Consider the following 27764-nt stretch of genomic DNA (forward strand, 5'->3'; position numbering starts at 1 on the left):
CCTCATTTGTTTGAAAAACTTCTCAAGGGTTCTTGAGTTATGTCCCACCACAGACTTACCTAGAGGAGCGGGTCTTTTGTTCCTTGTCACTGATCAATGAAGTGGTTTACATCCTGGCTTGAAAAAGGGGGCTGAATATTACTGAAACTGTGCCATGGAAATTCTATAACAGCATTTCAAGGCTTCTCTGAACATGCATCTCCGAATTAGCAAATTCTTGCATCCATTCTATTCCTCTGGGGCTTAAGAATGTCAAAAAGTTGCACAAATAGACGCTCAAGTGAACTCTTACCTCACAGCTCTGTGCTCGGTATCCGACGTATGAGTACGTCCAGTGCACTGATCACTTTTCACTCAGTACCTTCGTCGCTCCAAGCCATTAGTTATTTTGACATTTCTGATTTGAATTTCAAGGTGTTTCATCTCTAAAGCTATTCACGTCAACAGTTTGGATCGCAGATGAAGTCGGACCTTCACCGTTCCACCCAATCATTTCCCCTCGATCTGCCGGGATCTCGGCTCCCAAGTGTCACTGCAATTTCTCTTCAAAGCGAGAGATTCTATCAAGACTGACACCTCATCATTTGCTTGGAGATTATTCACATGATTCCCCCCCTGCTCATCTTCTTACACAAATCAAATGGCCCAATGAAGATGAATTTATAACTCGACCCCCTTTGGAGGCTGGAGGTTGGAGGCTGGGGCTGATTTATTTAAGGTTTGGCCCAATCGAATGATTATTGAAAGCCATCACATCACACGCAAGGAATATAGTTTTTTTTCAATTCCCAGGAATACACCTCTCAGAGTATGAAGTCTCAGTGGAACATGCCCGAGGATGTGCTAACGTATGTGAGCTGAATGGGTCAGAAAAAGTGAGATAATTGTTGCATTAACTAAGGGAAAGGTACACGCCAAAGTTGCCTCCCCCTTTTCTGTCTCATCTCTCGTGCTCTTTCTTTATTCTCGTGTCCCAGAATCCACCGCAACAACAGCCAGGAAATGTGGAACAACGAGGACGGATCCTGACACTCTATCGAGGAACGAACGAACCCAGGATCAACGAAAGAAAGGAGGCGAAAAGAGCGCTCGAAACGATTCGAAAGATTGAGGTATGAGATCGTCTCTAAACATGTGTTGAACTATTGGCTTCCTCCTCAAAGGCAATGCTCATGCGACGAGCACTTTGCACGAGAACGAACGCCGTGCAAACGAAGAAGCCAAGAACACGAAGTTCGTTCTTTCGTTCGTTCGTTCGTTCGTACGCTCAGAAATATGAAAAATCCGGACGAAGAACGAAACCAGGAAACGACCGAGGCGGCTTGAAAACATTCAAGTAAGTTATTTATTGGCCATTTTTGGACTTGCATTCACAGTAGAAACGAGCGAAAGAAATTTAAGAGTCATTTTGGATGGGACAGTTTCAAGAAGGAAATTTCTACAACAAAAAAAAAGAACGAATTATTGTTTGCGTATGCTTTTATATTGTCATGACCTCAAATGAGAGGGCAATAGGGGAGCAAATCAACTTTCGCTTGCTTCCACAAGCATCCAAGAACCACCAGCAATTAGATTGTTGTTTAAGTGTTTGACAGATCTAAATGTCACAATCTGGAGTATCTATTTGTCCACATGGCATAAAATGGCTTTGTGTGTTTCCAGGCGACCATGGACTTCGACTGGTTGTAATCAATAAATGGTTAAGCTATCACAATGTCAAGGTACAGAGGCTACCAATCCACCACATTGGGATATTCCTCACGGAGGTACAACTTCTCATCCCATTCTGAACCACCTCCAGTGTCCAGAGCTTACACTCCAAGGCCCGCATTTGACTCCAATGAGTGGAGGATCCAACAAAGTCAACGCCGATTGGCCAATCTCAACATGAATTCCGCATTTGACAAGGCCCAAAATCGATTTAGCACCAAGTATTCCTCGTCCAGTGAGAGGTTCCAAAGAGATGACCTTGTGGAAAAGGTTTCTTGGAGAGACATATTCAATAAGAAGATGGAACAAGAAGTTAAGCCCGTTCAAGATAACAACCAACGGCCTTTGATCAATACAAAGGTTGAACCCCCTGCTCCACAGCTTGTAACACCTTTGGCTAAGATAAACGGGATCAAATCAGTGGAAAGTGAGCCAAGGCTCAAGGCTCAAGGCTCCACGGAAAGTTTGAATGAATCCGATGAGTGGTCTTGGGAAGAGTATTCAGAGAGCGAAAGTGACCAAGAGGAGGTCCATAAGCAAAGTCCCAAAGGACCATTACCAAGTCCGGTCAAAAAAGTCTTACCACAACCTGCGTCAACAACCCTTCCGGGGTTAAAATTTACTCCTGCCAAACCCCACAAGGAAGATCTCTCATGGGTTAACCAAAGGCAGGATAAAATCATTGTGGATTCCATGCACGCCACCTTAGATAAATGGCTGAAGGCAGTCTCGACTTGGGCCAATGATCCTTGGACAGCCAAAGGCCAATATCCAGATGGATCTGTAAGAGCTGGCACCAAATCCACCGATCCATACTCTCGGTTACAAGACGAGATCTATGATTACGTTGGAGAGCGCAATTTCTTTGGAAAACCTCATGGTAAAGGCGTGGTTACCTTCGCCAATGGAGACAAGCTCACGGGGTCTTTTCGGGATGGAAAACGAGAGGGGAAATGCTCATTGCAGATGCGTTCCAATGACATCGTGTACCTCGATGCTAATTACACGAACGACAAATTGAATGGCAAGGGCAAGATTGAGTACAAGAATGGCGATCTTCTGTATGGTTGGTTTGTATTTGGAACCCTCCACGGTCTCGGTAAGACCTTCAATAAGGAGAAACAGCTGATCCAAGTGTGCTGGTATTCCAATGGTGTTCCTGTAGGCACTGTTTGGAAATTCCTTCAAGGAGGAGGTATCCTAGTGGGGGAAGCGGATATAACAGGAAATTTGATTGGGGACGATATCGCTTTCCTGTACCCCGACCATCAAACCGCCCTATTGGGCACCTTTGTGAGGGAAAAGATGTGCATGGCACAAATCGCATTCATCCAAATGGTCACTGTCCGCCACGAAATGTGTCAGCTCAAATTCACCAAACCCCGCGGACCTTTGTACATCTACGATCCTGGAACCCTGACCAGGATTTCAACCGAGCCCTTGTTACCGGATCCATATGAGACCCAGCATGTGTATGTGCGAGCATCCAAGCTCAGGGGAGCTCAAGAGGGTCTGTTTGCCAATAAAGACCTGCCAACGGATAGGATAGTTGCATTTTACAATGGCATTCATCTCAGGGAAAACGAGTTGGTCGACGATAAAAGTGACCATGACGCGAATGCTTATAAAATCTTGGATCTTCAAGGTCCAGACTCGGATGGCTTTCAAGGGATTCTTGACATTCCGCCAGAGTATGTCAATATCAAGAGGTATTGTGCCAGTTTGGCCCACAAGTGCAACCATAGTTTTCAGCCCAACGCCAAATTTGTCTCCTTTCATCATCCCAGATTTGGTAAGATCCCCGCCATCCAAACCGTAATGGAAATCACCAAGGATACCGAAATCTTCGTGAGCTATGACTATGATCTAGAAGAGGCTCCACCTTGGTATCAAGATCTCTTTTCAAAACGAGTCATCTTGCAATACCAACAGTCCAAGCAAATGTGGAACCTATAATGCACTATGTTAAACAATTCACCACTTCTTGTGATAATATCTAACTCTCAACATTTCAAAACCCAACCCATGGCAATGCAAATTTGTACGATTTCAACGCAATAATAATAACAACAGCAACGCTCAATAACATTTTGTATATTCATGTCTTATATAAGTAAAAACTTCTGAAATTGGTCAATCTCTTGGATCAGAAAATTGCTCGAGCTTCGAATGAAGGATTCAAACGAGCCCTCGGGATCATATCGAAGGCATTTGCTTGCTTCCATGGCCAGACGAGAGCTGTCTTGAAGGAGTTCCAAGAAAGTGAGACCATCGAGTTCTCCACCCTCGAGTTTCTTATTAGCCAATTTGGCTTGAGCATCTGCCTTTTCGTACAGAACCCGTCCTGAAGAATAAGGTGCACATTGAGAGAGACGAAGAATTCACGACCCTCCTAAAACCTTTGAATCATCTTACCTCTATTCCTAGTTAATCCCGGTTCGATCTTATTCAAGACAAACAAATATTTGTCAGCAATCATCACCTTGGCTTCCAGCATGCTGACGGTTATCGCTTCCGGATCAGGGTTACCTTTTGTGGTGCGACAAAATAGCGACACTATCCATCGTCGTAATGAATTGAGGATATAGTGGTTGATATGGAGGATGTTTTCAGATTCGTGTAAGAAATTGATGAATTCGTGCACATCGCTGCGGTCCAAGGAATCTTTGCGCTCAACGAGAGAATCGAGAATCTGAGCGATTTGATCACGAGTCAGCTCATTATCACAAACCTCAGAGACACAAAGCCAAACCGAATCAAAATTCAGCGGGTTGGCGGGCAATAGAAATGATTTTTTTGAGCATTTGCTGCACAGTATTCCAGCCAGATTAGATCCGAATTCTGTTGGATCTTGACATCGCGAGCACATGCAATCGAAATACCAACTCTCTCTCAATTTTGATCTTCTTTGTTGGGTGCTGAGGATCAACGGAACATAAGTAGTGGTGATGTCTTGTCCTTCATTCGTATTGGGGTAAGAGGTTTGTTATCGAAATGGAATGGAAAATGAATGTTCTAATATTTGCAACCAATACCAATGTCGGGCATGTCTCATTATTTTCCATTCCATTAGCCTCCTTGTACCTTTGGGTATATCCACAGTGGCAATGCATCGATTCGACCATGGTGATTTCTTTTCCATGGCATGCCTGGAATTTGGTGCGCAAGAGTGTGTCATAAGTGACGTCATGGGAAATATCCCGCGATATCCGCAATCTAAAGGGTTGTAAATCTCATAATTGTTCACTTCCACCACACCTAGAGCTTCTGTCACTGCTATTTCTGAGATTGTCCCTTGAAAGGCTTGGACCAACGGCTCAATCACACTATGTTTCAAATGCATCCAATTCTCTTTGTTTTGCTGTTTTTCCTCAACGTGATTCATCAGTGTTCCCAAAAATGCACGATGATCTTGATCTTGCGTCAAAAGCAATCTCAGGGGTAAAATGAGTTCATAATTGAGATCTAATTTGATGTCACCCAGGATCTGGCACTCTCTTTTGCCCTCATGAAGATCTTGACATATTTTTGAACACATTGGATAGTTGCAAGAGCACACGATCTCAGTTTCGGTTATCTGGATGGAAACAAAGGCATGGAGGTGAAATTAGTGCATCCCACTTCGTCCTTTCATCTGACTGTTTCCCTTACCTTTGAGTTGCAGATGAGGCATTGTGGCGCGGTCACATTATTTGGTCCAACCACGATGGGGTGCTCGAAAAATATGACTTCTCCTGCAATGATATTTCTACTTGCCAGAAGACACCTACAGTAAAGGGCACCCAAGGAAGAAGCAAGTAATCCTGAATGAATATCATCATACACACAAGAAAACAACCGACATACCATTAAGAGCAAGAACACGACTTTTCGCTTACCGTCCAATCCCTTCCTGGAAGGAAATCATTACTGGAGAGCATTGGCTTGATCCATCAAGGCGATGGTAATTACCGTGTGTGTGCCCACAATACCAAATGTCTGCCTCACATTCCTCACATCTAAATGGAATCGAACGATGAACATGGCGCCCCTCTCATTACCGCAAAGCAATCTGGGTTACATTGGTTCATTAACCTCACCTTAATTTGGCTGGTTGAAGGCACATAAAACACATTTTTGGGTTAGACATTGTCGTGACCTGAAATCCATGCACTGGAGTGCCTCAAAACATTAAGAATTGGCACAGTGTCAAGGAAAGCCAAATCGCATCGGTCTAACTTTGACTTCGTTGCAATGACCTATTTTGTTCAACCCCCTTCCTGCGGAAAGTATGCACCTGGGTATGCGTTAATGTCAAAATAGGGTACAAAATCGAGGTTATTTTTCCACTGATTCGAACTACGTAATACGTGGTATAACATGTTTTGGCATTTTGAAAAAGAGCCCTTTCAAATCCAATTAATGGAATCATCGCATGCTTCAAACATGTGACACGGTGCTAGCCCTTATGCATGATTTAATTCTCTGTTCCATAATATTGTTCGGAGTTGCCATGTGGAACGTGAAAACTACAAAGGGGGTTTCTGACTTATGTTTGAGATGTTTTGTACAAGACCAATCGTTGATTTAACACAGATTTATTATCAACTCTGAAAGTATGATTCAACAGCAAAGAAATGTCAACATGTGAATAGTCATTCCTGAATTGGTAATATTTCTTCTGTAGGCAAGAGAATTTATTTGTGCAGTGAATTCATGCCATCAATTTTGGCTTGGTTGAGTAAGAAACCGCAAGAACTGTTTTTTTAGGAACAGAAGCCAATTTCGAGATATCCAATGGTCTGACAAGTTTGGTTTGCCTCTTTTGATCCTTGGTGTCCAAAAACCATTTCCAAGGACCCTTGAAGCCCAGGCAAGACATGTGTGAAGTGTTAGGAAATGGCTATGCTAATAGAACGTGAATCCGTGGTAGGATCCACCTCATCATCTCTTACAGTATGAGCGAACGAAATGATCATAGATAGAACTTAGGGTTCCATTCATGCCCGATTCAGCTTGGCACGGACGTCGTGACCATCTCATTGATAGTTTTGCAATGTGAGGCTAATACTGGTTCTTGAGGAGAGTCTCCTGAGGGTTGTCCATCGCGGATGTCTTGAATTTCATAGTCGGTGAAAAAAATGGTGTTCTTCTCCACATCTTGAATATCTTCCAAGATTCGGGCGACCACAGAATTCGTCTCCAATGCTCCTGGATCTCTCATTCCACCATCACTGCTTCTTCGACCCAATACGTCCATGAAGTTCACGGCTCTCAGAGCTGTTTGGGTCTCCACGTTATTAGTGGTGGGACTCTGCGATTGATCCGGATTGGAACTCGAAATCGTTGAAACCGAACCATCACTAGTCCTTTGCAAATCTGTCTGAAAGACATCTGGCTCTGATGGAACCATTTGGTCGGGGGAATCTTGCTTCTGGCATGATTGGCTGTCTTGGCGAGAAAGTTCTTTTCCAAGGGCAGAACTCTTGTGCTTGTGGATCCCTTCTGGGGCATCTTGGACCACTATGATCCGATTATAAGCCTTCCATTTTCGGCACAGATGAATGTAGACTTTACATTGGATGTACATGAAGACCAATCCTCCAGTGACGCCGATGGCCACCACCACCAATTTGGTCCAAAAAGGCCATTGAAGCTCCCCAGACTTGATCTCCTGGGCGGTCTTATCAATGAGAACGTACAATGACCAGATCACGCATGTGATGGCGATGATATGGAAAGACACGCTGCACAATAATTTCCGACGTTCAATCTGTGTCATATCCAGTTTTTCCCACTGACAAAATGGTTTCACCTGGAACAAAAAAAGAGGAACACGTTCAACACACGTTGAAGGACAAGGGGAAGGCAAATGTTTCGGTTTTCCTCGTGAGGACCTTAAATGGTTAAATACATACTCTCGTTTGGCAGCAACTGGTTATTCTCAAATAATGTACGACAGGGAAAGCGAAAGCACTGGGACTCTACGTAACATGAGACCTTCAGTGACCTTCAGAGTCTTTGATTACGGTTCCATTCATGTTACTATATCTTTCTTGCCTGATGAAACACAAGCCGGTCGAAGTCTTTAGAACCAAGCCCAAGAGCACTGTTCCATTGTTGTTAATAAAGTATCCTGTGGCTTAAAGGCGGGAACCAAATCCGTTCTATAGAAGGTCTCCAATATACCGAGAGATACTAGAATATCAAATCAGAAGCCAGCTTTTTCCTGGCTAATGAAAGGATTCGTTACTTTGCGCTCTACCGTTGGCTCATTCAACCAGAAGTCTTCGGGCAAGGAATACTTCTAGTAGGTTTCTTGGCTTAGTTTAGACGGCCTAGATTGCTAGCAATGTAAATCAATTGCTTAGCTTTGTATTTATTATTCATAAGAAAAGTTCTCGAAAAACCCTCGTGTCTTTTTTCCCGAACACAGCCATGTTCCAATAACGGGTCCTTCGCCCACGCAGTATTTTTGCCACGGAAACTTTTTTCGTCCCAAGCACCTCAAGTTCTCGCCAGATATGAGGTTTTCAGGACCAAAGCCTTTTAAAGACGGACTTCGTTTCAATCAATCAAACTTTCTATGACGAAGGTGGTCTAAAGTTCTGACGTGCTACAAAGATGCAGAGGATCAACTCAGCCGTTGGCATTCAAGGTTACGTGTTAAATTGGTTGTGGATAAAAGTAACCTTACGTCATATTAGATAGCTCGAAGGAAATCTAACTTTGATTAGACATTATCAAAACTGGTTCAAGGAAGTGCTCCCACCGATGAGACTTCTTTAAGAATCATCTTGCAAAGCTCGTTAACGACAACAAAAATAATTTTGCTCCACAGAATTGTCATTTCAGACACATAAAAAAAAAACGAATTAAATGGAAACATAGCATTGTTAAAATGTATAAAGCGAACTTTAATTGAGCTTTCATTTACGATGTCAATCGACCATTTTTCATCAAACATAATTATTACGCTCTTGATACAGCTTTTCCTCCATTTTTCTTCGCTCCCTCGGGTTTCTAGGAACCAGATCCATGACCATGATCCAAGAACATGCATACTTTACGTCGGTTTTTAATGTACCTTTCATTCGATTCATACAATTATTACCACTCATGAAGAGTTTTTCAGTTTGCACATCACATTTCAAGGACAAATCGATTTCTCCAGTCAAAGCTTAATTGCAATACACGCACATCTTTGGGATGTCTAGCGTGTATTCCACTTTCAATTGTAACCCTTCAGTGCTAGCTAGTCACATTGGAGGTTCATAATTGTTGAGTTGAATCGATAGAAGAAAGAAAGGCCTTTTGCTCGTAGAAAGGCGGGCCTGAATTGACGACGCTCTTTTCTACAGCTTAAGCCCCTTGGGAAAGACAGGTACAAGTCTAATGGACCATTGGGTCTTCAAATGCCATTGTACGGAACAAGGACACAATTGGAATTCGATAAGAAGTTTCTTACGATATCGGATGTCACAACAACTGATGATTATTCGAGCGACTAGAAAATTGCCCAAATGACGACGGTACTTGGGCACATGTTCCATTACTCCGCCATAATTGGGCAATTTTTGGCACTCATTCATATCAGTAAGGGCTATTCAATCATTAGATAAGCCAAATCGTTATGATTGTGAAACAGTTTAGACTAAATTGAAAGGGCTTCCAGAGCAGTAGATGACTTTGACATGGTTGAAAAAGAGTCTGATCAGTCATCACCACGCATTCATGGGTTTCAAAAACCATGCCAAGTGAATGAGATTGAAAATGCAACATGGAATAGTGCATTTGTCTAGATTGGGTTGAATAAATCTCAATGGAGATTATCAACGGGTTTCAATTCCTTTTTTATATCGGGTCGACCAAAGAGTCACAGGTAATGTGATCAATATTCCTTGAAATTTTGGTATTCCAGACATCATTTCCACGTCAAATAAAGTATGCTACTAATATTGATATTACATTCATGAGTCTTTTTCAACATGATATTCAACCTGCGAAACGAAGGACCGAAATTTGGTCACTTGTTTCATATCAAGGAGACACCCACTCTTATTGACGATTATCAAAGGGTACATGAGGCTCCAATACACCTTCATAAGGATGAAAGAAGACATCATGGGGTTAGCTGTCAAAATCGAACAAAAGGCGTGTCAATGATATGATGAAAAGTTTCCGAAAAGGTAGGTACAGTATCTTTTCAGGCTGAGTCTTTTTTTGCCACCCAACTTTGAGGAAAAGATGATGCATGGGTGTGAATGCAAGAAGACTTGTGTCCTTTGAAAGTTTCCTGCCACATATGAAACTTGCGTTTGAACAATTTGAACACCTGCCAGACAAACAGACGGATGTTTAATAATTCAAAAAGCTCTCATGAGATATTGAGGAAAAGCACAAAGACATCTCTTCAAAATGCTCCCGTGGTGCAACATTACCGCAGACAAAGACAATAAAGTGTGATATTGTCATTCTTAGATAAAAGCGCCTTTCAATATGTTCTTTTGTTTCTTTACGAACGCGTGCCTCATTTGACCAAATCAAAGTTTTTATGGATATCGGGACAAGAACGTAAAAATCGATTATCGTTATGATTACGAACATCTTAGACCAAAAAAGCACTTAAAAGGACAAGTAGATTGAAGGAGCTTTTGTTGGTAAACATGGAATATAAATCTACAAACTAACTACTGTCTGCTTAAGATTTTGCGATCTGAACTTGAAATTCACGGTGTCAACCAAATGGATAAGTATGTGTGTCTGGAACTTTTCGCAATTGAAATGGTCGTTATTGTGTCGAATTTTGCAAAAATGTACTTTATGGTAATTGTTTTATCAATATGTCATCTGATATGCAAATCCACTTAAAACGAACTCCTCCAATGTTTGATGAATAATGAAAAAATCAATCGTAATGATAAATGACACTGAAAAATTCATACCAAGATTAGAAAAAAACGCTTTTCTCTTGTTACTTATCGCTACGAAACTCAATTCTTGTCCATAATTAATACTCAGTTGCCTCACATCATTAAGAGAATGATGATTTACAGAGCAGGTAATGTGTTCAGCTTTGCATACTTTGTAAGGTACAATTTCGGGAACATATATTCAGGAATGGATCGGGTAAATCAAGAAAGTAAAGTGAATGATCATTAATCAAAATGCCGCTTGGCCATTCGAATGTCATTTATATGGTTTCGTTCTTTTTGATATGGGTGCTAAATACTACTCTGATTTTCATATCCAGGCTCGTTACCTCTTTTTTCGGGCTCCAATAAATGAGGGAAAAAGCTTTGTCGAGCTTGCGTTCAAAGTAAATGATTAAGCCTCAGTGTTGAACTAATCAATGATTTTGAACACTCTTTTGCACTGAATTGAAAAAAGGGCACGCCATTTTGGCGTTTGCTTCAACTAATAATTGGCGAGCATATCGTATGCAGTTCGAAGCCCAATTCCTTAATGGAAGAATACAAAAGAGCTAATTATCAAACCCTTTCTTTCTCTATCGCATTGTAGAGTCGTCCATAGTGAGCAATAACCAAAAACGTCATTCATAATAAATGAGCTACACAGAGCGGAACCAAAGAGCTGAAACGATGAAAAAGCAGATCTACGCAGATTCTAATAATCGGCATGGATGACGCATTCAACTATCTTTACCTTTTTTGTTTACTACAGAGAATCAGTTTCTCTTGAGAACAATTTTTGAACAGGTCCCTCAAACTAGATGTTCTCAGCGTAATCATAATTCATCAAGAAGGGACTGATATGTGATGAATTATGTAGAGTGCTTCTTCCTTTCTGACATTTGCTTATTATTTAAAAGAGGGATTTTACGCTATCGCTCAGACGCTTTGTCCCACGTCGTCAAAATATTCCGCCCGTTGTAAATATCAAATGGTATCAAAAACTAATTCACTGGAAACTGACTGTTGAGATCTCAGTTGTCTTTGACGCTCCAAATGTCAAACATTTCGGATTATCTGCAATGATATTATAACGTTGTTAGCCAGGGCCATGTTCTCGATTGTAAGTACAATTGCAGATTTGGCCTTTCCATCTATTCTTGAGCCACAATGCAAGCAAATCTCGTAAAAAGACTCGTCGCACTTTAATGGTGAAGAGACCACGGGAAAACCGGGAGCTTCTTTAGTACCAAAGTTTGTGCGATTGTTATCTCGAAAATAGATTTCCTTCAGTACTCGTATGTAGTCTAAATCTCTTTACAGCAGTACGGAAACAAAAGATCAACACCAAGAAGGCAATAAATGCGATAACTAACTCTTATTAGTCCTGTGCGAATTTTGATACTTTCTGGACATTAGGAACCCTCTTCATTTTTTACATGTGCATTGAACAATTCTAATCATAGTCACTGTGATATCACTTTCTAGTCAACTATTTCGTTGCTTTCACAATTTTTTGCATTTTACTTTTTTACATTTAACAATGTTTGAACAACGCCTACGCGCCATCCTTCATATTCATGTTTATGCCATGACATGATCAAGAGTCGAAAGCAATATATTTAACTTTATTATAAAAGTATCGACGTAAACCACCGAGATTTAAATCTTTAGCTTGTAAATGGGGAGGGGAGGGAGTAAATCACATCCATGCTTATAATACCATTGTCTTGTCATAATGTAAGTCGTTCAAGCATGTTAAACAACTAATGTCATTTGATTTGGTTTGACCAATAGCTCACCTTGGATTGCATACTGAATGGGTATTTGCACAACTCGCATCGTTTAATGTCCGCCGATTTGATCCACCGCTGAAGGCACTCTTGGTGGACATATTTCAAGGATCCACAGCACAAACAAGGATTGATCAGGGGCATATTTGGCTCACTTCCACAGTGACAAATCTTGCAAAAGTCTCCATTCAAACTTAAGGAGGAGGCAGCCGTTGTGAAACTGTCCATGGCCACGCTATGAGCTGACCGGCTATCAGTCTGACCGGGCAGGCCATTCGGCCCTTGATCCAAGAGCACCGGACTGAAATAAGGCTCCTCTGTCATGAAAGCCAAGTTTCCACCCACGGATTGGACACTACTCGCCATGTCTTGAATGACGAAGGGTCGGCTACTCGAGCTGACCCGCGAGTTGGCAGTCACACCTCCTGGCTCCAGGTCCTCTAATTGGACACAGGCCGAGCTAGTACTTCGTTTCGAGTGGGTCGAGGAATTGATAGGCGAACCTCCCTCTGATTTGCTCTCATTGTGTTCAGTCATGTCTCCTGAAAGAGAGAAGAATGAATTGTGATTAATCAAACGTTCGTCAGGTATCAGAAGAACGTTATGTTTACGTACAATAAGGAAGAACAGGATTCGTGTACTAAGAAGCCTCTTGTTAAAAACCTATTTGTGCCAGAGAACCAATAACAGGTCTTTGCAAGAGGGTTTGTGTCAACAAATTGTCTTGGTTATTTCTCCAAGGAAATCGTAATGGAACACGATCGATGAATTATTATGAGCATAATTCCTAACCATTTGGTTATACAAGAACTCATTCAGGCAGGAAAGAGCTTCGATTACCATTATCAGTCCTTGATCATGTACATTATTCCGGAATTTTAATAATTTAGAAAGAACAACATATTTTTCTTTAGTGGACACTAACCAAACAAGCTAAGGAGAATTCAAACTCCAGCTCCCTCACCAAAATTGTGGAGACCAGTCTTACCGATATTTTTCGATACTCTACTTGTTGTGTAGGGAATTTGAAAGGATCGACATTCGGCCATCTCAAATCAAAATACTCACACCAATAAACTTTATTTTTGTGACCCAAATTTGAATCCCAGGTAAAGGCAATGAAAGTTCATTTTCTATCGTAAAAAGGAGCAAAACATATTTTCTTCTTTACTTTAAAATACTTGTCTTTGTTTCACTGTGCTTCCTTCTAAGACCTTTTTTTTAAAAATGGAACATGAAAGCAATGAATGCAAATTGGAAACTAAACGATAGATGAAGTGTAGTACATAGATATAGGAGATTAGAATCATTGGAGGGCAGTTAGAATCAATGTCAGTGAAATTCAGCTTTTAATGTGCAGTCACTTTTCCAAGTCAGGTCTGAGCTTCCCTCCGCTTGAATGTGCTCTGAACTTTTACTATGAAGTGCCTTGAAAGGTTAAGACTTCAACATTGCTTGAAACATGTATCAAGAAACTGGAATACTGTATGTGTATTTTTCAAAATACTTGCTGCATCAGCAAGTAAAACATTTTCCAGGAAATTGCCGATCTCGATGTAATTGTAAGTGATTGGAACAATTGCAAAATCCGATGTCAGCAAAAACGTTGAGATTGGCTCAACTATCATCTTACAAAAGTGATCTCCTCTTTGTTCATTTTCAATGCAACCTTCTAGAACCAAGTTTAAAAAACAAAAAGTGAATTTGACGCTTGTTTCATTTCATGTCATATAATCTCGCTTGTCAATGCTTCTCTTTTTATCAATTCATTAATACCTTGAACCTAACCCATTAACCAGATCACTTCGTTATAAAAATCACCTTTACATTCCCTTAGCTCATCATAATTCGTCCATACGTATATGAACTTCTAATACCTGGATCCTACTAATACATCGATGTATCACATGTTTTCTGACGCTATTTCGATTACAAATCTATATCATTTGTCACCACACCCCTAAACACTTGTCGTAGTAGCGAGGCCATATATTCGACCCTTGTGGGCTGACTGATTTTCTGGCTCAAAAGAACGGTATGAATAAAATAATATAGTACTCCGCCCTTTTGACTGAATACAGAACACAAGAACACAAACCGATATATTGCGCAGTACTGTGTACGTACAATCTATTACTCAAAGGATATTTTACTTGTATGCGTTCATGTGAGCAATCAATAATAAGCCAATATCATGACTTCACTCAGAGCCATAACTTTCTCACCATACATGCATGGACTTTCCAGAATTGTTAAACTCCTCAAACTTTTTTTTTTCAATTACATTTTAAGATCAAATTCCTATTAGATAAATTGCTTTGTAAACTCGCTCATTTTGCCTCGTATTATTTTCTAACTAAATGAGTCAACAATTGATAGCTTATTGAAGTGTCGAAACTGGTCAGATTGTTGATATAAAGTTTTGTTTTGCATGAGAATTTGTTTGAAGATACTTACAACACTCCTCTTCATTCCATATATTAGAGAAAACATATTTAGGCCTTATATTCAGAGGATTTCAATTTGAAATGTCTATCACTTTAAAAGTAAGAAAACTTTTGATTTAGAAAAGCAACCATTGACAATAATAAAAAATAAGAGGCATTCTGCTTTTGGCAATACAGTAGAAAATCGAGAGGAGATTTGCTCAATTTGTGAACAAATCTCAAGAAAAAGCAACTGTCAGACCCAAAAAGCAAGAACTGTTTGAGGATTGGAAAAGTGGAACTGGACGATATGTGATAGCCAGCTTCATTGTTTTAACTGATCATTTTACAGTATGCCATTAGGTGACTCTTAGTAGTAGTGACTTGCTGAAAATCCTAAAAGCTCTTTTTTCAATTTGAAATTGACTTATTTTTCACACTTGTAGCTTTACAAAGATGTGCTGCTGGTTCTCGTTTTGGTGCACTTAATATTTTTATCTGAATAAAAGGAAAACTAAAGAGAATGATAGAATTAGTACTCAGTTTTGGTCTTCATAGCCCTCTTGTGGACTTCTTTGGAATAATCTTGTTTTTTATTGTCTGACCGCAATTGGCGATCCAGGCAGCTCAGATTGGGCCAAAGTCCATCAAAACCGGAATGAAGTCCTAGTTTGTGTTAAATTGGATGACCTACATATTGTGATTTCTATCCATGTTTGATTGATGGTCAGAAAAGTAAGTGAGCAATCTATTTCCACTAAAGGTTTTATTATAATGTCTGAAACATTTGAACGGCATGGTGATTCTTCTACATAAAAATTCACATGATGCATAAAAGCTCGATGGAATTATTTACTTAACAAAAAGCACAATCTCGATCCCATTTGTTGGTGAAAAAAACCGCTATCTGCAAACATGAAATATAGGATCCCAAATTTTAGGACGGACTCTTTCTGGAACTTTTACAACAAGTGATATAAATTTTCAAACAAAAGGCCTTTACAAATTGGCCCTACATCCCAAGGCAAAAATATTGCAAATGCAAAATTTGACCCGAAAAGTATTTTTGGTAGCAGACCGAAAAATTTGACAAAAATGAAAGAATGGTCATGTTTATTTACAAATGCCCAAAAACAACAGAATTCAACCCAAAATACGTTGAATTATGCTTAGAATGCCTCTTTCGATCCGCACTAACGATTTTTATGTATTTGTTTTAAGTATTAATTATAATAAAATGAAGACAGATTTTTCAAGTCCCTAAAATGTATCATCGAGGTTAGGGTTAGTTGATTGAAGTCAGAAATTGGAATAAGGAAGTTATGGCTTAAAAGGCAAAAGAGATAAATTGCATGTGAAAATACATCCTCTTTCCCCGAAGTCTCTTGTACTTTTTCGAACTACAGTGACAAATTCATCCTCAATTCAATGGGTGCAAATAGAATGAAGCTTTGAAGCTCAGTTGGATACCGCTTTTTGCTCGGCTCTCACGTTTTAGACTTTAGTTATTTATCTAACCGCTTTCTACGTGAGGGTGTTTTTGAGACATCCTCAGGTCCAGAACAATCTAACGCCTCGGGTAATTTGGGCTAGATATAAGAAACCCATCTAGGTGCAAGGAATCGTCCCAAGACAAACATCGTTTCCGAAGCATTGAGAGGAGCTCTAAACCTTAAGGGATTGTGGGAAAAGGGCAAAATATCCATCATTTGAGTAATGCTTGTTCCTGCTTTAAGCTGAAGGAAATGACTAGATGACCTTTCCCATTGAAACTTCAAATACATGATTAGCCTTTGAATCGATTGATATTCACATGTAGGCATTCCTTGCCGGTATTAGTTCCTGATCAAATCTTGATTTTTGGAACCTGCTTTTTTTCTTCATCTTCAAATAAAGGTCGGGTTGTTTTGACATTTGAAACCAAGGCGAAAACAGATAAACACCGTGCCCTTGACATATATATCCCGGAAAAGTAAACAAAGGCTTGAGGTTGAAGTGTTACCGTTCGGATTTTGGACACTTGGACACCTGGACCCTGACCACAAGGACTAGCACATAATCACTTTGCTGATCAGAATCCATGTAAAAATACAAAATTATAGCACTTTCACGTCTCTCCAGCCACAGTATTAACAAACAGCCTGTCCGTCCGTGCCTCCGTCAGTCAGTCAGTCAATGTACGAGTACGTGACGAGAAAGACTCGCAAAGAGTTCCGTTTTCAACTGAGGCCATTCTGACACCGGGGTGGGCTAGTGCTCTTCCTCGGTCCACAAGAGGCTGCAAGACTACTCCGCCATGGTGCTGGTGAGGGAAGAGGAGGAGGAGGAGGTGGTGGTGGTGGTGGTGTTTGTTGCTGTTGTTTTCCTTAATGGTGGTGGTGATGGTGGTGGTGGTAGGGACGGCCTCTTCTTCCGCTTTCTTGTCTCTCACCGCAGGCCTGAAATGCGATCCATTGGAGGCAAGACCGTCTGATCGAGGTTGTGGGCCAGCTGCAGGCATCACCGACCGCCAAGTAGAGGCCGTCAATGATGTGGTGTTGTGCTTTTTTACTAAGGGGGGGAGAAAGGCTAGGCCGAAGGGCCAACCCCTCATCCAGGCAAGGCATGGACAGCTGTCACTTGTTCGCAACACACACTCGCACAGACGCTCATACATTTCTCCAGATCGAGGACTTGCCCTCGGTGGAGAACAGCTGAAACACGGAATTGACACAAAAAGCCATACCAATGTCGATGGGAGGACGGAGGGCCGAAGGGAGTAATCATTGTTGGCATGCACCATGCACGATACAGCCGTGGTAGATAACTTACAATGAAACCCGTCCTGTTTCTTGAGGCTTCGTAGAAGCATAAAGGCTAATTTTGAGTAAACAAGCCTTCAATGGAAACGTTGGCCCAAGTCTTTGACAGGAGGAATTGTTCATTTGAGTATGCTTATATCAAGTTTTGAGGTTTTGAGGCATGATTGTATTGTTCAAAATGCAGTTTTTTGAATTGAGGTAGTTAGTAGAGAAGACTTGATCGAGAGATCCTGTCCTCAATCAGTAGTTGACGGCCCACGCTCATTGATTGGAGGGATTCATGATGATTCAAGGTACGTAGAAAATTCATTTGTTGAGTGCTTTCGAGGGTGGGTGGGTGGGAAATAAATCATTCATTGAATTGGTAACCAAAGGCTATACACTATGGTTATATCCTTGAGCTGTGAAATGACCGTAGCACTAGCCGTCCCTTACTGAATCGTGCTATTTTCCACACCATGTTAATATCGAAAACAAGGGCACACGAGGACTTTTCAAAAAGGATTAAAATCATGCTACACCAATTCAATGAATGATTTATTTCCCACCCACCCCCCCTCGAAAGCACTCAACTCGCAATATGTGAGTTGAAACGTGCCTTAAATATGGCAACAAAATGAAAATGCAGAGTCTGTCCTTTTTTGTCCCTTCGACTTGCACAACATATCTCATTTTAATTTTGAAAAGCCCATTCTCCAATTGCACGTTTATCAGACAACCCGAACCATGACAACATGGCCGTACGGACAACTCGACCCAACCGAAAATTTGTTGCGACACAGTAATAACTGAGCGAAACGTACGAAACAAGAATCCGATGATCAGAAATATGTTTTTGTATATCAAATTATGGTTTATAAATGTCCATCTTCTTGATTATTCTCCTGAAATCCCGAAAACTTGATGTTTTTTTTTATCTCTATGCAACAAGAAAGTTCAACAAAAGTATGAAAATAAGAGATATAAACAACAAAGTGTATTCTAAATGATGTAATACAACAGTGGAGGTGCTTTATATTGCCATGCATGACGAGAGTGGTACTTTATGGTCCTTGGGCCACTCTAATGATCCAAAGTGCTTTTGAGGACATCGAGGTTCTCAGAAAAATAAATGAATAAGGTGTTTTCCTTTAAAAAAACAAATGAAACCACCCAAAAAAATGAAGTTTTAGTTAATGATGACGATGATTTACGTAAGATCTAAGCCACTGTTACTGAGGGCGTGAAATGCATTCTGCAATGTTCAGAGCTCCTTCAAGACAACAGGAAAAAAATCTGAATTGTTCATTCAGATGAAGTTTAGGTAAAATGAAGACTTTGGGGTCCAACAGCACGCTTTAATTCTGTGTTTTGTCAGAGAATCCATTCATACTCTAGGATACGATGTGATTAGTTTCAAATTTAATAAAGATAATGGTTGACAAACTCATCGTCAAAACCTTTTTTTGCAGGCATGAGTCGACATTGCGGAGGTTTCGATCCAAGGTTTATCTTGAGCCTTCAGTCAAACAACTTGAAACCAAATGTTCATTTTCCTCCTCAGGTTTGGACGTCTGACTTCTGATTTTGTTCTTTATCGAAAGAGACCATTGATATCTTGGGACATAAGCAAGCACTTTGAAAGTAATGGGCAACATTCTGTGGCCAATCTTTATCTCATGTCCAAGAGCTCCTTTAATGGCCATGTTCTCATTTACCTGATTTCTCACGCAGGTGATCAAATGGTGGCCGAGCCTACTTTGAACTACGTGAATCCCACGTTCTTGTAGAAACCTCTGTTTGTGGACTTCCGTACCGCCACTGTAAATGTGATCCCAAACAATTCAAGATAAAAGATTATTAAGTCTTAATTAATAATCCTAACATCTGATCCACCAACGAATTAGATTTGGTTGGCCTGGTTAGCCCTTGAATGTAGGGTTGATCTGGAAATTTGGTCTAAAAATAGGCCAAGTCTGATTTACGTATACCCTGTCAACGGATCAACGTCTAGGTTTTCCCTACGAATAGGGGGGTGCTAAATTACTGTTAGATAACTTTCAACTATGCCTTTAAGGCTTTTGAGGATGGTTTTTGACGTTAACAAATCAGAGGGAACAACTTGTGTCTTATCAGAAAACGTCAGATGCTGCTCAAAAAAGTATATTTTGTCCCTTAAACGCACTTAATGGAACATCAGATAAACAGTGTAGAGAATCAAAGTTATCAGATATGTTAGTTGCACTTTCAGTAGCTTTATCATGAGCATACATTAAGCGCTAACCTAGTTGCTACAAGATGAAGAGTCCAGATTTTGTCAAAATGGGCTGCAAACTGCTCTGGAGGGCCTTGGGGTAAATTCATTAATCTATTACGAGTAGATACATTTTCGATCTCATTTAATCATTTGATTTATTTCTGTTTCTTTGTGTGATCGTCGATTAGCTAAAATTGCTGCACCAAGACACTTAAAACATTCAAAGCAAAGATTTTGGGAAATGAAATTATAAATATCCCCTATAAATATTGCGTTGCTGTTTGTTCATTAAAGTTTGGCATTTTTATTAGCGGTTAGGTTTTCTTAATCAAAGCGTGATTAAAAGCTTGGTGCAAACATGATCAAAAGTGCTTCTTTGAAGTAATTTATTTTCATAAATTTGCAGCAAAATGCCAAACAGGGTATATTGAGGACATGCATAAAATATTGCTCACAAAATATGCATTTTCAATGTGTTAAAAGTGCCCTTATATATCATTTTGAGGCAATAAAGTATCACTCAAGGTAAAGAAATCATTTGGGTGCTTGAGATCAAAAGTCTATTCAATATTCACTAGGAACATCACAGGAATTGGGGGGCTCTCGTGTTGGGAGAGACTGAAAAAGTTAGGACTGTACAGTGTATACTGTTCGTCTTCAAGAGCATTCATGAGCTTTGTCCCAGCCCTGGTTTTAGGGTCAATTGTAGCGACCAAAGAGGCTTAAAGTGCGTTTTGAGAGCACCTTCAAGCCCTCGAGAATCTAGGCTAGTTAAAACAATGAAGTCCAACTCTCCTCTTTCTCGGGCTCCTTCATCGTTTAATGTGCTTCCTTGTAGAATTCGTAAAGAATACGTCAGTAGACAAACTTTTAAGTAACATTGTAGATCGACCCTTTTTCAAGGACTAGCTCAGTCTGCCAAATCAAATTCGTTGGTAGACCAAATATGATGCAAAGATTAAAAGGTAAAAAAAAATGAAGAAAGATAACCCTTCATTTTAATAGTACTGGGGATTACATTCCCTGTAGCGGTTAGAAAAGCCCGAGATAAACCAAACGAAACCAAAAAAAGTGGCTGTCAGCTTATGCTTATCGGAAGGCCAATTTTGACAAAAAGTAGGCCATTCAATTTGTAATTGCTAAGTAGTCGCTCGGTATATCCTCATGAAATTTTGAAATGAGAGCGAAGTTTGACAGTTTTGAAATTCTATACCTTGTGTGTTTTAAATTATAAAATATCCGACAAATTTCACAATCCTAATTGCCGAGGATGTTTCTTCGAGTTTATTAATAGCAAAAAAGAACCAGGAAAAATTGAAACGTCTTCACGAATCCCTAAAAACAGATGAGGACCTCTTCTAACAAATGGAAACCGAAACATATTTTTCTTTCACAAATTTAGTAAAATGTATTCTTGCATAATTTAGAAACGTCATGTGTAGTTCCAAATTTGTGCTCTCTTAACAGAAGTGAGTTTCGAAAAGATTAATGAGAACGACAAATGTGAATCTTTAAAGGGCTGGCTATACTTTGTATTTTATTTTATTTATTTATTTTTGTGCGGGCTTCCTTACCGCTACCGGGATTGGAATCCCAGCAGTTCAAGACGAGAAGATTATTCATTTTATTTCACTTTTATTTATATATATTATTTGATCGACCAACGAATTGGAGTTGGCTGATCTGGCTAATCCTTGAATATAAAAGGTTGATCCCGAATTTTAGTCAAAAACTTGTCCAAGTCTGACTTAAATCTTGCTACTGGATCAACGCCTACATAAACCCTACGAATATTTAAAGGCAAGAAAATTGAGCAATGAAGGAACCCGAGAAAGAAGAGAGTTGGACTTCATTGTTTTAACTAGCCTGGATTCTCGAGGGCTTGAAGGTGCTCTCAAAACGCACGTTAAGCCTCTACGGTCGCTACAATTGACCCTAAATCCTGGGTTGGGACAAAGCTCATGAATGCTTTTGAAAACGTACAATATCAGATACCTTTCGTACCTTCTCTGAGTACTGTACAATCCCAACCTTTCTAACCTCTCCCAATACGAGAGCTCTCTCATATCTTCAATGTTCCTAGCAAAACATCTTTGGACCAGCTCGAGCTTTTGCAAACCTGCTGAACTAATTGGAGCCCAAATGGGAGAGGCATATTCAAGATGCGGCTGAACAATCGACTTGTACAGAGTTAGCATCGTGATGCTATCTCTGGACTTAAACGTGCGATATATCCAACCACATGTTTGAAAAGCCTTACCAACTTTCAACTGGATATGCTCATCGAACTTTCCATTATCTTGGAGGACCACACCCAAATCCTTCATGGATGATTCCTTAATCTTTTAAAAGAATATAGTGATTTTGAATTGATTTGACCGCCGGGAAGTATCATAATTCCGGACATGTACAACCTAAACAATTCACAAGGAAAGAAATCATAGAATCATTAGGAGATGGGAAAAATGGTTTAGTGCGGTCATTTGACAAGCTAAGGAAGAGATTGAAATCAAAATGATATTTCATGACAGAAAGGTAAATTAAATTGGCTTATTGGCTTGCCCATGGACAACGGTACACTGGACCAGGGACTCTAAAGTGCTCTAGTATCTTTGACTGGGTCCATGGACATATTTGACGGCGCCAAATGTACCCTAATAGAAACGGAAATTTTAGAACCTATTGAACTGAAACTCTCGACCAGAAATTGAAAAAATCGTAGTCACGCAGATTCACTTGCCATAGGCATTCAAAATTATATGGAGAAACATGACAAGTTTTACGTTGCACCTCAAGGATGTTGCATTTAGAAGATTTGCCATCACCCCTTTTTTCTATAGTTCAAATTCTCATTTGTCCAAGTTGAGGTTAAGCTAAACGGGTGATACATCGTGGTCGAACAAAGAAATTTTACTTGGGGGATTAAAAATTACAAAAATTACGAGTGAGAGGAACTCGGGCAAAGTTCCATAATATATTTGATGTCAGTGGTTGCCAGAATCATCCAAGCACTCCTTAACAGTGAGTGAAAGGTGTTTTATCCACTACTGAGCGAAAACGAGCCAACCATTGCACGATCCTTGAATTACAATGTCGAAAATCTTGAATTATAAACAGTTCGATATGTGAAAACTGGAGCGTAATGGCTGGAAATGATCAGCAGTAGCCTCGTTGAAAGGATGGAGGGTGAAAACCGATCCAAGGTAACGCCTAAATCGCCGTTTTAGTCCCGTTTCTTAATGAGATCAAAGCCTACCGAGGTATCCGACGACAATTCGAAAGACCCCCAGTTAAATTGAAATCTCCATGGCTTGCCGAACTGATCGTTCTTCGAGAATTTCGCAAAAGGCTGGAAAAAACGCACACATAGTAACCATAACCTAGCACGGAATGTCAATTCCAAGACTAGTTTGTTGTGGGTGGGTCACACTTGTGCCAATCCGTCATCAATAGGGGAAAATGAGCAAAAACCGAGAAGTCGATAGAACTGGGGTATTGGATTTATTTATAATGCTGTTATATCGTTTTGATAATAATATCTGTATCACAGTGAACTAGAGATAGAATCGTTTCAACAATCTCGTGAGCTAAGGAAAGAGCCGATCAGAGTCATCGGCATTTCAAAACCTAGTTCTGTATCACTGTTTTCCCCAAAACAATTCAATCACCCTGGACAAACGATTCCGGCGAGCGCAAACCAACTCGTCACGGAAACGGAAGGACCAAACCGTCACACAACCTTCTCAAGAGGCCATTACATATCAATCTGAGCCGACTGAGATTGTTCTGGCACCGTCGGAGATCGTTCTAGCAATGGTTGATCTGGATCTCCATTCGAATTTTCCCCCTGTGTCTTCGATTCTATTATTTGGGCATGGCCCTTGTTGCCGCACTCGCTCAGGGTGACCATTCCGCTGGAACCGACCAAAGTGGCCGAGGCCTCAGCGGGAGGAATGGTATCGAACCTGGCCAGAGCTTCGGATCGCTCAGAAGGGCTCAGGGCTGGGCTCCCCTGGTGCACGGGTGGACTCTCTGGAAGGGCGATATAAAGAGGGATTGGGGTGTTAGACACCTGAGAAATGAGAAGAGCCTCGTCGTAAGTGGGTGGAGGGGTTTCACCCCGACGACTTGAGCCAGCAGCCTTGGCTCTCCCATGGGTAGATGCCAACCTAGCACCGTCAGGGGCATCTACAGCTATAAGAGAAAACGAGGTAAGATACTCGTGAGGGTAGCTATGAATACTAACTAGGTACAAGATTGTGAAAAGTCGTTAGATTTGAGTAGGTTTGAATGTTAAATGTGCTTTTATGAAAGTCAATAGGAGGCCATTCGACATGGTTGTTGGATAACAGAAGAGGTATCGTTAAGAATCTACTCACCTCTAGTTGAGCAAATTTCTTCGGCTGGAGGATCTTCGCCATATTGGCTGTAGGGCGGAGGCTGATCGTCTCGGTGTGGAATTATGTAGCGTAAGGGACCATTTCGACGAGAATTCCTAAATTGTCTAGAATGAATGAACATAAATGTTTGTGACTACTTCCAGGTATATTTATTTTAAGTTTGTTTTGTTCTTACCTGTAACATGAAGCTCTGTGGACCACTAGCAATGTGATCATAACACAGAACAGAAAGAGGACTAACATAGCGTCCTCAACGAATTTAATATAATGAGGATGAAACCCGGCATGAACCCGGTTTCTCCTGCCGAATGTGTAATAGTGATCCATGAAATCACTCCCCGGGCGCAATCCTGAAAAAAAAAATGCTCAATAGACTGTCCTTTAGTTCTCCGGAACAAATCTTGTCACTCACCGCCCCCGGTTCTAGGTTCTATTCCCATTCCATAAGGTAATTCGTCCACACCGATGCATTTGAGCTGAGTATTTGGTTTGTACTTTTCCCATTCCGGCGGAATTTGTCCTTCGAAACCGAAAGCTCTTTCACATTGAGAATTTGGAGGGCAATCCAAATCGGATTCACATTCCCGAGTGACTGGAATTTACATTGCATTTGATTACGACTTCTCCACATTGGCAAGACTTGAAAGCTGGAGGCGCGTTCTTGAGAGAGGGTCCGAAAATTTGGCCACTTGTAACTCGCGCAACCTACGCTTTCCATATAGATACTTACAAACGTTAAGGCATTTGATGTTACTTCCAGTGGCCAGTTTATATCCGTATTCACAATCGCAAATGCCTTCTTGCATTGTTTTATTGCGATGACAATATCGGTATGCTCCAATGCAATCCTCGTGGTTCAAGCAGAATCGAATTCCTAGAAAACGATTGACCCAGCTTAGTGCTCAGCCCACATCATTTCTTTTGCCAGGAATGCATATCGTTAAGACGGTTTTATCGGTGTGAGTGTCACTTCCTGATGGCTCCCAACTTCCAACTTTCCAAAAGAGCGTGGGTCAAGTGACCGACCGCTTATGACCCAAGATGAGTTCCATGAGGGCTGCCCATATGTCACCCTGTATTTGACCCATTTGGCTAGAAAGTTTGGTTGTCGATGAAGATGATGTTACCAAAGTGGGTGCCTCCTTTCCTTCCGACCCTCTCTTTTCCTCTTGTTCCAAGCGGTCCTCCAAAATCTTATCGTAGGTAGAGGATGGATGTTTTGAATGGGAATGCTTAGTCGGCTTGTTCCTTAGAGCATGCAAAACCTTCTCTTCTGTGAAGGGCTCTCTAACCAACATCCATCCATCCAACCTTGTTGGGACAGATGTAGGGCAAGCCTGTTCCAGAAGGAGGAGGAATTGACATCTTCGTGAGAAGAATTAAATCTGAGCAATGGATTAAGTGCATTATGCTCCTTTCGATAAGTATATTCGACCTGTTCCTCTTTCGGTTGCTGTATTCGTCATAGAAGCACTGCCAAACGAGCCTGATCAAATCCAAGGACACTCCAAAATCCATTATGTTTGGCGATATCGGACATGATAATGCCCCGCGGAAGGTTTTGAATATTTGATAACGGTGAATGAGAAACCCTTTCCCTAAAACAACATACGTTGCGTTGTGTTTTTCATGGAGAAAGTTCGCCGTGGTCTGGTAACTTTGGAACTTGTCACTAATACTTGAAAGTCACTCTTTTGGGTTAGGTGAACATCCTGAGACTACTTACTGTGTTTGCATTCCCCCAAAATTTCAAACCTGTCGAGCCTACTTTTTGTCCTTCTTTAGGGATTGGAGGCTTCCAATTATAACTTCCCATGACAAAAGGCAACAAAAATCAACTCAATATGCTTTCCTGCTTTGAACATTAATGAAATGGAATTCTTTTCTTTAGAAATATCCCTGATTGCTTGGGTTAACTTTACCATTCGAAAGCTACACGGGCGAAAAGTCACACCAAAGAAGAGGCCAGCCTTTAATTGAATCGTCCAAGGTCAGGTGCGAGGACGCTAATCAACTGGGGAGATGTCAGGTTAACTTGTACAACCAATTAGCCGTACGACAACGGTTCCTGAACCAAGGCCAAGAAGGTCAATAATTGCTTCGTCTTACCTCGGACGGGGTTAGCTTCGACCATAAAGACCAATTCCCCAAAGACTTTTAGGAGTACCACAGCAAAGACCAGACCAGTCCCTTCCCTCAAAAAGGCCACCATTCTCCTGACGGCCCAGTCTTGAGTCTTTGGGTGGAGTGATTTTTTTCACATTTAACGGGCACCTTTTCACATTTTGTCAGCTCGAAACTTGAGACAGGCAGGGAAAAAGTTGCTCAATCTTGATACGTTTTTCACTATGTCAGCCTCTCTCGGTCTTGGTTAGCAGTGGCCTTTTGGTGATTTTCTATCACAGCCTTGATCTCCTCCTGAACTGGAGAGTACGAGAACGTAGCGAGAAGGTTCACTTGGTGGTTGGTACGGGCGTGGAACGAGCTACTGGCATCGTTTGTTCAGAAAGACAGAGAACCAGAAGAGGGTGGCCGTTATTGCTATACAAGAGACTTCGCAATAACAAGTCCTTCTCACACAGCGAGTGTAGTCCATAGGAGAGGGGGATTGGGTCGTTGTGGTGTCGGGTGGCTGACTTTCCAATAGACTGCAACTGCTCAAAGAGCACAGCTAGGTGAGCAATAGAAGCGAAGGAACGAGCAAAGGCCACCTTGACTAGAATTGGGAATGAGAGAGTGAGTGGAACATGGAACAAGAAGCGCAATTGAAGGCTAGCAAGAAAGTCTAGTGTTCTTGTCTCCTCGTTTCTCCCTCGCCTTTCTCTTTATCAACTGAGTGGTAGAGCCGTGGCCTTCAGTGGCCTTTGGCTATAGTGCATGACAGTGTTGCCATGTAGCAATGACAAATTTCAGGGCTAATTCAATTCTCGGTCATGCCCGTGCCCTTTGCAAATATTGTGAACCCCTCGGTCATCTAATTTCTAAGTCTTCGGAGGTAATTAGGTCAAATGAATGTCCCCGTTGCTGAGCGTTTGGCCCATAGATTTGTCTTCGGAGGTTTGACGAGGCAACCCTTGTGACCGTTCGGGATTTTATGAAGACCGAGATGAGCCAGGAACGAAGCATTCTCAGCCGTGAGAGGGTCCATTTTGCCCTTTACGATCAGGATGTCAAAACAGGAGTGAAGGAGATTGGGTTCCACATAAGAAGGAACATGCATTCCCGCTCTTTTCCTTCTGCAGAGGCATGCAGTGAAAGGAGACATGCAAGTAGGAAAGTCCATTGTAAAAGCAGGTAGGGGCTAGGGCGTTGTACAAAAGGCTGATGTCATGTCACTCACTCCCATTACATGAACAACGTTTCTAGCCTTGGAGAGAGAGTCAAAGGCTATGAATGGATGAAGCAAAGGCTGAAGCGATGGAAAACGTTGGCACGTCGGGTTCTTTGTATGTGGGGGAGAGGCTTGAAAAACTAAGGTGATTTTGCGATTGATGAAGATGTACCATT

The 27764-nt window shown here is 41.1% G+C and overlaps 4 protein-coding genes across 5 annotated transcripts; 1 reads left to right on the forward strand and 3 right to left on the reverse strand.

The window, feature by feature from the left end:
- Window positions 1-576: 576 nt before the first annotated feature.
- On the forward strand, window positions 577-3805 carry LOC131890169 (histone-lysine N-methyltransferase SETD7-like). Its single transcript, XM_059239464.1, has 5 exons — window positions 577-718; window positions 793-875; window positions 978-1336; window positions 1663-3419; window positions 3498-3805. The coding sequence occupies exons 4-5, from the start codon at window positions 1714-1716 to the stop codon at window positions 3664-3666; spliced, it is 1875 nt and encodes a 624-aa protein (XP_059095447.1). The 5' UTR covers window positions 577-718; window positions 793-875; window positions 978-1336; window positions 1663-1713; the 3' UTR covers window positions 3667-3805.
- Window positions 3785-5928, reverse strand: LOC131890170 (SET domain-containing protein SmydA-8-like). The gene is made up of 6 exons (XM_059239465.1): window positions 5790-5928; window positions 5589-5708; window positions 5362-5476; window positions 4795-5287; window positions 4126-4668; window positions 3785-4054 (listed from the first exon to the last, which is right to left on the reverse strand). Exons 1-6 carry the CDS (start codon window positions 5837-5839, stop codon window positions 3816-3818), a joined length of 1560 nt encoding a protein of 519 aa, XP_059095448.1. The 5' UTR covers window positions 5840-5928; the 3' UTR covers window positions 3785-3815.
- A 343-nt stretch (window positions 5929-6271) lies between these two features.
- LOC131890171 (uncharacterized) lies at window positions 6272-17452 on the reverse strand. The gene is made up of 3 exons (XM_059239466.1): window positions 16823-17452; window positions 12404-12936; window positions 6272-7504 (listed from the first exon to the last, which is right to left on the reverse strand). Exons 2-3 carry the CDS (start codon window positions 12929-12931, stop codon window positions 6701-6703), a joined length of 1332 nt encoding a protein of 443 aa, XP_059095449.1. The 5' UTR covers window positions 12932-12936; window positions 16823-17452; the 3' UTR covers window positions 6272-6700.
- A 5883-nt stretch (window positions 17453-23335) lies between these two features.
- LOC131890779 (uncharacterized) lies at window positions 23336-26892 on the reverse strand. Of its 2 annotated transcripts, XM_059240191.1 has the most exons (7): window positions 26367-26892; window positions 25385-25855; window positions 24988-25131; window positions 24670-24849; window positions 24433-24607; window positions 24237-24361; window positions 23336-24051 (listed from the first exon to the last, which is right to left on the reverse strand). In XM_059240191.1, the coding sequence occupies exons 3-7, from the start codon at window positions 25061-25063 to the stop codon at window positions 23612-23614; spliced, it is 996 nt and encodes a 331-aa protein (XP_059096174.1). In that variant the 5' UTR covers window positions 25064-25131; window positions 25385-25855; window positions 26367-26892; the 3' UTR covers window positions 23336-23611. The 2 variants fall into 2 exon arrangements, with proteins under 2 accessions (XP_059096174.1, XP_059096173.1); XM_059240190.1 differs by lacking the exon at window positions 25385-25855.
- Between the last annotated feature and the right edge of the window lie 872 nt (window positions 26893-27764).

The sequence above is a fragment of the Tigriopus californicus genome, chromosome 11 (assembly GCF_007210705.1).
Source record: "Tigriopus californicus strain San Diego chromosome 11, Tcal_SD_v2.1, whole genome shotgun sequence".
NCBI classification, from domain to species: Eukaryota; Metazoa; Arthropoda; class Copepoda; order Harpacticoida; family Harpacticidae; genus Tigriopus; species Tigriopus californicus.

Bases quoted from the DNA above. Each gene is read 5' to 3' on its own strand.
- LOC131890171 (XM_059239466.1), bottom strand. From the start codon at position 12,931: ATGACTGAACACAATGAGAGCAAATCAGAGGGAGGTTCGCCTATCAAT. The intron at 7,505-12,403 runs GTGAGCTATTGG...TTTTTGTTCCAG, and splicing joins CATTCAGTATGCAATCCAAG to GTGAAACCATTTTGTCAGTG.
- LOC131890779 (XM_059240190.1), bottom strand. From the start codon at position 26,469: ATGGTGGCCTTTTTGAGGGAAGGGACTGGTCTGGTCTTTGCTGTGGTA. The intron at 25,132-26,366 runs GTAAGACGAAGC...ATCGTTTTCTAG, and splicing joins CGAAGCTAACCCCGTCCGAG to GAATTCGATTCTGCTTGAAC. The intron at 24,362-24,432 runs GTAAGAACAAAA...CATTCATTCTAG, and splicing joins CACAGAGCTTCATGTTACAG to ACAATTTAGGAATTCTCGTC.
- LOC131890169 (XM_059239464.1), top strand. From the start codon at position 1,714: ATGTCAAGGTACAGAGGCTACCAATCCACCACATTGGGATATTCCTCA. The intron at 3,420-3,497 runs GTATTGTGCCAG...TCATCATCCCAG, and splicing joins GAGTATGTCAATATCAAGAG to ATTTGGTAAGATCCCCGCCA.
- LOC131890170 (XM_059239465.1), bottom strand. From the start codon at position 5,839: ATGTCTAACCCAAAAATGTGTTTTATGTGCCTTCAACCAGCCAAATTA. The intron at 5,477-5,588 runs GTAAGCGAAAAG...CCTTTACTGTAG, and splicing joins TTCCAGGAAGGGATTGGACG to GTGTCTTCTGGCAAGTAGAA. The intron at 4,055-4,125 runs GTAAGATGATTC...CTTATTCTTCAG, and splicing joins GGGATTAACTAGGAATAGAG to GACGGGTTCTGTACGAAAAG.